We start from the raw sequence: 11,660 nt of genomic DNA on the forward strand, positions 1-11,660 counted from the left end.
ATAGTTTAGAAGCTTAATTCAAAATATGCTTAGTGATGCACTTGCTTTTTTTGTATTTATATAGTGCTGCAAAATTTTAAAATGTCACAAGCATGTCACTTTGTGTTATATGGCTGTTGAGGATTACATCAACCTGAAGCCTTCTCATATTTTTTCATTGTTTCCCATAATTTATTAATGAGCAGCGTATTGCTGAAGCCACTGCTGTAATTAATAAATTTTTGTTTTTCGGTACACACATATACAAAGAGCTCTACATTTGTATAATTTTGACTTTGTATTGCAGTCTTAAGTGTGGCTGATTATGGCTGCGGGAATTGTGTTTCTTATATATAGTAAAATTGTGGATATCCATGCTGCATGTATCTGTATGTGGCAAACTTGCTGAGGATTTCAATGACACGTGTCCTTTTTGAATAAACATGTTGAAAATACGTGAATTTTTATATTGTGTGTTTCATTTAGGTACACTTGAGATACTATAATTAGTAATTTGTTTAGAGAATGTGGACCTCACTAGAATTGATCTATCGCAAAATTGAACACCTTCACTCTTCAGGACAACTCCTGTGGCAATTTTTTTACCAGGTCAGGGTCACAGTTAGCAACATACGAAACATACAATAGACCAAACAAGTTTACGGACCACGGGATCTCAGAAAATGCTAAATATCCGAGCAGCCTTTAAATGTAGCCAGTAAAACCATACATCACAATGTTCGCATATGCCCGTAGAGGCCGGAAATGGGGATACCAGGCTGCGTTTTGAGGCTGCGGAGATATTCAGCTCTTTGTCAGATCCCTTGGTCCGTAAACTTTTTTGGTCGATAGTATGTATGCTGTTCTGTATGTTGTATGCATGATTCCAAAGAATGTATATATGCACTATTCGCTTCACTTAGCTGACTGCTTGAAGCCTTAATTAATGCTGCCTTACAGGGGGTACAATCCACTGCTCTTGGTCCTGCACGCACAGCTGCCGGTATCGGCCAACATTTTTGCTGACGGACGCGGAAACGAAAATGCCAACCAACTAGAGGCTAACAGCTTTGCTGTAAAAATCGCGGCAGTTGCACTTGAATTGAAAATCTGAAACTGATTTACAGTATATCAAGATAATTATGAAAGTTTCTCGTAATTTTTTTTAATACTGCATGAATGTGGGTTAGAACAAATATCTGTGCTGTATTTATACATCAGTAAACGCTACAGAAATCTGTGTACTTTTCTTTATGAAAATCATAATGAATATTCTCTACTGAGTGGCTGCTGTAAACTTGATGATAAATGTCTTTAGTGATTATACATCAGGCATATAAGCTGAAAATCTGCATAGGTTTATCTGCAGAAATTGTGATGTGTATTCTCTACTGAGTGACTGCTGCCAACTTGATGTGAAATGTCTGTAGTGTTTATACATCACGCATATAAGTTGCAAATCTGCATAGGTTTCTCTGTAGAAATTGTGATGTATATTGTCTACTGAGTGGCTGCTGCCATCTTGATGCTAAAAGTCATTAGCTGTCGAGTTTATGATAACATTCTGATGCATCATCAAAAACATATCAAGATGTAATCAGAAATTCAAGAACCATTTTTGTAAGAGCATGTGAACTTTTGGATCTGGAAAAATACAATTACCCGCAGAACTGTGGCGTGATGAATTTAGGCTGTCTGAGCACGTGAAACTGAAACTGAGATGCTGCTGAAACTCAAGGCAACATTTTGCTCACGTCGCCCAGCAGCGGGCTACCAGCGCACTGCACGAATCCCTATTGCTGCCCACTGTTGGGTGATGTGAGCAGAACGTCCCCTCGAAGGGCGCGTCTTTGTGCTCACTGCAGCCTCGGGTACAGTTTCGCGTGCTGTGATAGCCAAAGTTCATCGTGCTACAGTTGTGTGGGTAATTGCATTTTTTCCAGATTCTAAAGTCTATGTGTTGTGCAGAGAGCTTGCTTCAATTTCCCGATTACGATGAGTCCACTCAAACTAGAAATAAAATGTATTTTACTTTTGTTATATAGCAACTAATTCCCATGTATCACCCATAACCTCGTGGTCGACACTGCTTGTCTCCAAACTAACCGTTGTTTTATTTCAGAACGGCTGTTTTTACATATCAGCAATGTGTTTGTAGAAACACCCTTACAGAGTTGTGTGATATTACTGTTGAACAAATGTTATTGTGTACTTAGGTGAAAAGAGCAGATATATATGTGGTGTCAGCTCTGTTAATGTACTATAATTTTTTTGTGTGAAGGCCACCACACAGTTTTTTTTTTGCAAATGGCTGCTCTGCTTTTACTCACTCGTACTCTCTCACTTGTACTCAGTATACACATATATTATACCACAGATATACTGTGATCCATGTGAATTACTGTGATCAGTTGCAAACTATATTGTTAACTGCAGTGATACTTTACAAATAACGTTTGTATTTTATTGCTCCTTGTATGAAATACAATAAAGTTCATTCACATTTTCTTTTCAAATCGTTACATATAGGTCTCATATATATGCTTCACCATTTAGTTAAGCTTTGCATTTGTGTACAAGTGCAGCAGTGACTTCTTTTGCATGTCCATGGAGTGAAGCAGAATACATATTAGCCAGAGATCTAAGAAATGCTAAATGTGATGTTTTTGTGTGTGTAGTGCAAGTGTACGATACGTATAACTTGTGTTTGAGTTGCATAGCTTGAGCAGATTTAAAAAAAAAGTGATACATCTCCGATGACTGAGACCATGATGCATATTGAATTCCTGCATGAGACAACATGCACTTTTCAAAGCACGGCTCATGGAATAATATTTTAAATCTCCACATGCATAATACATATATATTGTTTAGCTATAATTTAACTTTAAAGAAACATTTAAGTTCAGGCAACTGTAAGCAATATACCATAGGTCTCATTCATCTATAAAGTGTTTCACTTTAAAGTTCAGTTCAAGCTATTTGACATCTGGTACAGGGGCTGTACACTCATCTGGCACCCTCCACAGTGGGTGTTAAATAAGGAAAAATAAATGAAGGGTGTAGCTGCTACCCTTTGGTTGGGGTGTTTTCACAACACCCTACAGTTTCTTTACATGGGCACCCTTGTTTTAGGGTGTGCCGAAAAGGCACCTTGTAAAATAGGTGCTAACTTATACCCTTAGGGTGTCGTCTCTGCGACAAGCCTATTTACACCCTTTTGGGTGTAAAAACTTTTACTGTGTAGATAGGCATGTTAAGAGCATGCATGCCACGTGATCCCGGCCGCGGCGGCCGCATTCCAATGGCGGCGGAATACAAAAGCTCAGTGTATACCGCGTATAAATGGTTGAACGTCGCAATTGATCGGCGTAATTAACTCTCCACTATACGGCGTACCTCGCAACACGTGAACCGTGCTGTTTCGGCACTTTAAACCACACAATACAAATTAGCTCGTTCGTTCGCTGACACCGCAAACGTCTGAACCTGTGTTGGCTGGCGCAGGTTCGTGCGTTGGCAAAACATCGTGAGAAACGGCATGCGTGTACGTAGTTCAGGCAGCAAATACGCGCAGCCCTGTGCGCGACCTAGCAGTCTTCGCGTTTTCATTTCTTGCGCTGTTTTGGCATGTATAGGTTTGGTAACTCGCTGTGTCGACGCTGCGCAGACTCATCCTTCAGTATCTGCTGACAAAGTTTGGCACGCCTTGGTCGGGCTTCGTCCCCCGCAGGTCGACGAAAAAATGGACCGTCGAGTACCCGGACGAACTGAAAGAGAACCGGGCCGAGGAGGGCGACCTCCACCAGTTCAGCATCCTGCTCAAGAAGGCGCTCGACGAGCTGAGCGTCTCGTCTGACGCCAAAAACAGGACGACGGCCAAGCCTCGCAAAGCCGCCGTCTACAGATAGCGCCTCGGCCTCAGAGACGCGCGCGCGCGCGCTGCGATCACCGCCTATGGACGGGTCTTTTTATTTCACCATGGGCAGTCTCATCACCGCGCGTTTGGCCCCAGCAACTGAGCACCTTCTCTTCCTGTAGCTTCCTATAGCGCTGGTGCTAAACTTGCGTTAACGTGCGTTTAGCTAGTGCGTGCTCTACCTAAAGCTTCGGCTTAGATGTGGGGACTATACCGCGTTTCTGCTGAGCATGGAAAAACTTAAGTATTGGAGCTCAGCGAGCCAGCCGCTCTGCTGTTTATGAGCGCATCCATCATGGTTAACCTCGTCAAGGTCATGGTGGCTCGAGTTGGCTGGGTAATCGTGCCACCTGGATCGTTAATTGTGGGTTAGTCTAAGTACCTGTCAAGCAGCGCGGCGCATCGCTTTTTGTACATCGTGCCATTCAGGGGCTGATGCCACAGCGTCATGTGATCGGCTTAATGATGTGATGGGAATCGCCTTATTCGCACACTGCTGCGCTTAGGAGTGGCCGAGCATCGACTGCGGTGGCTGTTTGAATGGCAGGTGTGACCAAGCTAGGCTGGTGGTTTATCCTGACCTTAAGTGGTGGACAGCCTCAATAGAAAGGGGATTCCACACTTGCAGCTAGCATGTCACGGCCATAGGAACTCACTCGACTCTCTCGCGTTGTTCACCATGTGATACAGCTCATCAGCGCATTGTAGATGACATGCATTTGTACCTGTGTAAATGCCAGTTAACGCTGTAACGCAACGACACTGTGTGTATGCATGTAGCGTCCTTTACTTGGTGTAGACCAACGTATAGTTGATGCTTCGACACAGTAAGAGGAACGAATGCCCGAGATACCGCCAAAATAAAAGTATTCTGCATGAATCCAAGTTGCACCGAGCACTGATCGGAGACTCTCGCGCTAATTTGCAACATCGCCCTGGGTCCTGTGAATGTGTGTACGATATTTTTCTTTGGAAGCAGCGTTTTGAGCAACGTTATGCGCCTCAACCGAACTTGTTTAATGCGCTTCCGGAAATTATCTCGGTCAACCTTCTACCTAAATTCGCAGATTTGCAGTCGGTGTGCTTTCCTGGTTGAGGATGTGAGTTTTGACAAAAATGTTGAGCGGAATTTAATTGTTAGCGGGACAAAATTGGTTTGAGCATACCGCCAACGCCAATTGTGCCGTCTGTTGTTCAGTGTGGGACAGCTAGCATACGGAGCTCAATTGGCCTTGAGTGTTCATAGCAAAGCGTACATATGAACTCTCTAATCGGATTCCATGCTGCACCCCGTGCATATATACTCTGGGTCGACGATAAAACTCTGGGTCGACGAGTGCGTCATTGAAAAGCGACATGTGAACAACCGTCTTAGCATGACATAGTTATCGCTTTGCACACGTTTTTCCAGGTCAGAGCGTCATGTGCTCGGTCTCCAGCCTCGGAGCACGCATCATATATATATATATATATATATATATATTCCACTGCAGGGCACATTACAGCGAAACAAAGCATACTTTGAAGCGGTGACTAACAATCATCATTAGGTCCCATTTGAAATCTGTGTTACGTTGGAATTATATTGCGTGTTTCAACAACAAATGTTAACCTACGTATTAAACGTATTTTGTAGAGGTTCTCGAAAAAATAATTTCCGTATAGAGTAGATGAGAATATTATAGAGAGAATAAAAGATTTATTAGTGAAAAATTAATGGTAGTTTTGTGGTCGGACTTCCTAGTTCGGAAGACCATTGGCTTTTGCCGCCGTCCGGGCTCGGTTGACCAGGGCTTGTTGCTGATCTGGGTCCGAGCTGGACAGGGTCGCCTCCAACTCGACTATCGTCAAATTATGCTTGGAGGATACTTTCGGATTCGCTTGGCACGCCCAGACCATGTGGTATAGCGTGGCCGTATGGGGACAGAATTTGCATTGCGGATTGTACGTCGTAGGATCTATCTTTGATAATACATAAGGATTTGGAAAGGATAATGTTTGTAAGCGTCTCCATGCTACTTGCGTTGCCCTATCTAATTTGGGATCAGGCGAGAAAACGAACCCCTATAAGGTCGAACCGAAAATCGAATACTTTCTCTTTTGTGAACCAACATCATATACGAATTTTACGTGAAGTCCATTTCGTAAAACAACAATGCTGCTACTACTACTACTAATAATAATGCTTTCCATACATTAACCACATGCATGTAATACCATCCACGATTAGACGTCCGAATAACTGTGGCACTTGTAAATGATAAACAACTGAATTGAATTATCTGGTGCACCCCGGCATTGACAGTAATAAAACAAAGAAATGCATGTTAATTACTAGATACACGTACAATGTTGTGTTCGCTGAACAAAATTACAATGCTACAGCAACACGCATTCTCTTAAAGTGGTGCAAGCATGATGAGACTGACTGGCGAAATATTAAATCGGAACAAATGTTTATATAGGCTTCCTAAAAGCGAGTCATTCTTATTTGATAAATGAAAATTATTGAGCAGAAGTTACTTGCCCGGCGCGGTTGCTCAGAAAGTGATGCTCCTGCGCAACATCCTTAGCTTCCCAGCCTATCCTGCAGCGGAATCGTTGGAAACAGTCTTCGCATTCATCGTTCTGGCTCCCTCAAGACTCTAATAAGTGTTTCTTTCTCTTATATATGCGAAATAAACGAATATTCGACACTTCAAATAGCGAATTCTCGAATATGAATAGCAGCGACTATTCGATTCGTATTCGAAATTTCGAATTTCGCGCACCCCTAGCATTTTATTAAGTGCTTCAACTTCACTGCATGGCAAGCGATTACTGAGGCACAGCAGAATGCCGGGAGCTAATGTTATCAAAATAAATATTGCCATAATTCTGGATAGCTTTAAAATGCTGACATGTCACTACTAGGGTGCACTGGAATGAGTGTCTTGCAGAACTACATTTGATAGCTAGCGCAATGGACCCCTTACCAAAGCGCTAAACTTCATTTTTCACAGTTACCAGTGACCGATGCCAAAAATATGGCGGACTGCACATCACTAAAATGACATGATCTTTATGTGTGGTTACTGGATTGCTCTTAATTTCGAGCATTCATTTCCGTAAAATATAGCGTACGTAGGCAAGAAAGTGTGCGCCGCTGAAAAGCCCGGTTGGCACTTTTCTAGAAAGTCTATTGCAATCACCACTTCGTTACAGACTTTGCTGCAATGCAAGATATCACTGAGGCAAAGTAGACTAACGTTCATAAGGCAACGTCGTGGAAACTTTCTGTGCGTCCGATTTTCCCACATCGAAATTGGAGATCGTGCCGTCATCTGAATACTAGGATATGGAATGGATATGGAATGAGTGCTTCCTCGAAAAAATTTTTTGAAGGCTAAGTCTAACATAATTGCAAATCTAACTTCAGTTATTTAGCCATTGATACAACGGTCTAACTTTACCGCTGCGCAAATAATTACCGAGGCAGAGCACGCTTTACAGGGCCCATAGATTCGTTCAGGTCGGTGGCGCCACCTCTCCCGCAATCGCGAAGTTAGCGTTGACTTCCGCGGCCGGACTGGTGCACGCGCCGAGCGAGCGCGTTTTTCAGTCCGGCTGGCGGCTGCAAGCCTTGTGGCTTCACCCTCTATGAAGTACTGCCACGCGTCTTCAGGTTAGCATGGGCATAATACGATCAATCCTTCCATATAATCGTAGCTTCTGTGGAGAACAATATTTAAAAATCGCATGTGGCTGCAAAGAGCACAATTGTAGTATTTGAACTGCTCTTCACGCTGAGGTGGATATTACTTGCACGATAAAAAGAAAAGCATAATCGACTAATTAATAAAAAGTTTGTTAATTATGTTTTTAACAAATTACCATAATGCACATATAGCAATTGACAAATTGTAGCTGGTGAGACCACAAGGCATATCCACTTAAAAATAGTTTGGATTACACCATTTTTGAGATATACGCCATCAACCTTGCGATAAAGTGCAGTTTCGTTCCACTTGCTCTTTTATCAAAACGCCGTTTACATATTGAAGCACAAAAGTAACTGGAACGCCACTGTATTTCATTGCACACATTGGGAAGGAATATCTCGAAACTGCATGGTGTCATCCTGAGAATTCGTTCCGAGTCGATCCGCATTTTGAACTCCCCGGCTACAATTTGATTAGTAAATTGGAATATGTGCCGTAAAGTAATTAGTGAGAAAACTAATTAATGCGTGTTTGTTAATTAATCGCTTATGCATTTCTATTTCTCGTGCAAGTAATGCACGCCTCCTCGAGTAGTTAAATATCGCCTGTGGCATCTGCCACGTGCGATTCTTTTTTTTTTTATCTTGGAGGACGCTTAAGCTTCGCCTTTAAGAGTGGAACGCGATAGCATTCAAAGTGGTAGCACTCAGAACTAATTCTTGTGTTGGCACAACACTAGAGTTAGTATACAGTAACTACACAGTTGAGTTACTGTATAGTAACTCAACCTAACATAACCTAGAAACGTGTTCTAGGTGGTGTTCGGTAGCCCGGAGGGTGTGGGCATTCCCAGGTGCAGTGATATACTCTGGGCTTTGCTCCACACTAGGGACAGTGTGAGGAATATTGTGCGGGGTGGAAGAGCCGAAGGCTAAAAGAGAGAGGGGAATGAATCAGGGTGTAGTTGTCGCCACGCGAAGGCATCATCTCGCTTAAGGGAATGGCGTGGTGGGAGGAAATGCCTCCTGCTTTGTCTGTAATATTGTAGCGTTTCAGTATAAATTCAGTGGGTCAGTCGGTGCGTCGTCGGGGTTAGACTGCCCTTCCAATGTTATTATTTCTTTTGACGGAACAAGATTCATTACAACCATTGAAAATAAACGACAAACTTGCGTCTTTTATATATACAGGGTGTTCATTTTTAAGTTTTACGGAATTTTTAGAAATCGCCTCTGGCAGGTAGCACAATCCTTATCAATGAGCTTGGTTATTCAATGAGACGGACATTAGTAGCACGAGAAATCGCAACACATATTCAACAAATTAACAAAAATTAACTAATTAACTTCTTAGTTAATTACTTTACGACATATTGCAATTTACGGATTGTAGCCGGTGAGCTTTTCAGGCGCATCCACTTGGAATGAATTTCCAGGATGACACCAGTTTGGAGATATGCGCCATCAAACTCGCCGTAAAAGTGCACTGTTGTTCCACTTACTTTTTACCAAAATGCTGCTTTATACATTGAAGCTATTCGGAGTAGGGATAGTAGTTTTATCGGTTGCATAAACTTGGACACATTTGCTTACTAACTGAATTAACAAGCGTGGTGTCAGCGTGCACAAGCAAACATGAATAGATCACACTGAATGACCGCAGACAACGACTGTCAAAACGCTGGCAGCAAGCGCAGCCGCCGCAGTGGGCGAAGGTTCGTGTGGTCTATCGCTTCAACGGAAACTCAGCGGCGAATGCACAGCGCATACTAAGGTCATAGCCGTGTGGAGGTAAGAGACGGTGCGGGTGACCGCCACAGCCGGGCAAAGTACAAACATAGTTGTTGGCAGAGTAGAAGCTGCCCCCCCCCTCCCTCCCGCGCTGCCTTCCCGCTTTCTTGCTTTCGCGTGGGAGATTGAGTGGCCAGTTCCCCTTGCGCCCGGTTGCAAGATACGCATTTCGTGCCACAGCACAGCGTCGCCCCGCCTACCTCCCTCCCATACCCCCCCCCCCCCCCCGGCCTTTCGCGCGACGGTCGCGTTTGCTATCCGCCGTGCGTTCGCTCTCCGTGATAGCGCGCGGGGGAATACGGCGCGCGGCGACAGCGACGCCGACGGCAGAAATCTGGTTGAAGTGTCCATATAATTGCTATCGCAATAAAAGAAAGTGGGTACAGTAGCTCATTCTTATCGTATGTTTCACGGCGCATATCTCTCATAGACCCCGTGCCAACCTTAAATTCCTTTCAACTGCACGTGCCTTGCAAACTCATCGGCGACAATTCGTAAATTGTAATATGTGCCGTTAAGTAATTAATGACGAAGTTATTTAGTGAATTTCTGCTAATCAGTTTGATTATGCGTTTCGATTACTCGTGCGAGTAATGTCCGCCGCTTCGAGTAATCCGTCTCAAGCACTACAATTACGCTATCTGCCCACAAACGATTTTAAAAAATTATGTGGGGCAAAAAAAAAAAAAAACACTACATGTTTCAGCGAGTATTCAAGTCTGCGAGTGCGCATTACATTTATTTCATTTATTTTTACCCTCTGGGCCTATCGGCATTACAGCTGAGGTGGTTCATGCTAGCGAGTGCTCATCAGAAAGTGCTCATCGCCTGTGGTGTGGCCGTTCGTCTTCCGTGGTGGCTTTAAATGTGTAGCACTAACGCGAGACATTTGCTAGCAGTTCTTTATTGTCCTGTCATCACACTATAACTGCTGGCGCATGACTGAATGAACGAAACTCAATCGTAATAACAATCAAACATACGGCACTGAGAAAAGCCACCGACGAAACTTAAGTAAATAACTCATGGTCTCTCCCTATATATGAAGAACTGCGGCTTTATCAGCGAAATTATTTATAGTATCGCACGTAAAATGCGACTCTATAGCACGACATCGCCATCTCCAGCTACCACTACTGGTCACCTGAGCGACGGCATAGCACGTATCTTTGAGACCTAGGTTTTCGTGCGCTCACAGAACGGGTACGTGTTTCAAAAGCCGTCGTTAGGTGGCGTTCATTGTAGCAAAAAGCCACGCGCGCCGCTGTTCGAATATCAATTCTGGGTGATAACATATAGTACATTACGCTATACGCTCCGTGCATTTAGACGAGCGAACCAATGTGTTTAATGAATACAAAGACGGGTGTCTCGCCGCACCGCTCTTAACTCGGCGATAGCAAAAGTATAAAGACTCTCGAAACCGGATTTCTCTGCCTTCTAACGGCAGCCGGTTTTTTTCTTAAAGAGCGCTTCCAAAGCGTATTTCACATCGGCCCGTTGGTCTAGGGGTATGATTCTCGCTTTGGGTGCGAGAGGTCCCGGGTTCAAATCCCGGACGGGCCCTTTCTTTTGCCGCGTTGTTTGGTGTTTACTAGCGGTGCCTCAAATTAATTTCACTATAGTGAGGGATAAATAACCTTACTGAACAAAAGGCAGATAAGTCGCGAAGGCAGAGTAAGTTGCGAATACGAATACTTAGTGTAAAGTATTTGTATTCGAAAATGAACTGCCTGGTATATTCAAAACTATAACCAAATATTTCGCAACAACTGACTGTTTAAGCCTATAGTTACCATTCTCCATCTGCTAAACAAAGTATTCTCTAGGTTTGGCAACGACAATAGTTTTCGAAGCAATGCAGTAACAAAATGGGTAATACAAGCATTGTTTTCGGTCGCGGCAGAAGCCTACATGACAACATGTGAACTTTTCCTTGCACTCTGTCATTTAGTGTTTTCGGCTGTCTAGCTGTGTAGCAGTTATCTTTTACGCTATAAACAGTGATGTTTTCATCGCAACGGACCGTTTTACATGTGTCTACATATCTAAGGCAGAGAAGTCCTTCGGTTATTTTTATTTTTCCGCAACCTGCGATCTTTTTTTTTTCGGCAATCATTTATTTAGCATTTTTGGCAACCTAGCCATACAACAGCCATTTAATTACGTAGAGTTTGTTTGCAACCGGCCGACTGTAATGTCATTGAGAGGCTATTCTTACATTTTTTCTAATGGCAATTGATGATATTGTGTTTAAAACTGATCATATTT

General features: G+C 43.2%; 1 protein-coding gene and 1 non-coding gene across 4 annotated transcripts in view; both read left to right on the forward strand.

Annotated features, from left to right (window-relative positions):
* LOC119442082 (PH domain-containing protein DDB_G0287875-like) overlaps positions 1-4,811 on the forward strand; it is a 58,748-nt gene extending 53,937 nt beyond the window's left edge. For 2 of the 3 annotated variants that reach the window (XM_049661868.1, XM_049661869.1), the window contains exon 8: positions 3,650-4,811. In XM_049661868.1, coding sequence (XP_049517825.1) covers positions 3,650-3,890 — 241 coding nt within the window. In that variant the 3' untranslated portion in view covers positions 3,891-4,811. The remainder of the gene's footprint in view (positions 1-3,649) is intronic. The other variant, XM_049661871.1, reaches the window with a different exon arrangement.
* Positions 4,812-10,883: 6,072 nt separating this feature from the next.
* On the forward strand, positions 10,884-10,955 carry Trnap-ugg (transfer RNA proline (anticodon UGG)). The gene has a single exon. It is a non-coding gene; the product is annotated as a tRNA-Pro (tRNA).
* The last annotated feature ends 705 nt before the right edge of the window (positions 10,956-11,660 follow it).

The sequence above is a fragment of the Dermacentor silvarum genome, chromosome 2 (assembly GCF_013339745.2).
Source record: "Dermacentor silvarum isolate Dsil-2018 chromosome 2, BIME_Dsil_1.4, whole genome shotgun sequence".
NCBI lineage: Eukaryota > Metazoa > Arthropoda > Arachnida > Ixodida > Ixodidae > Dermacentor > Dermacentor silvarum.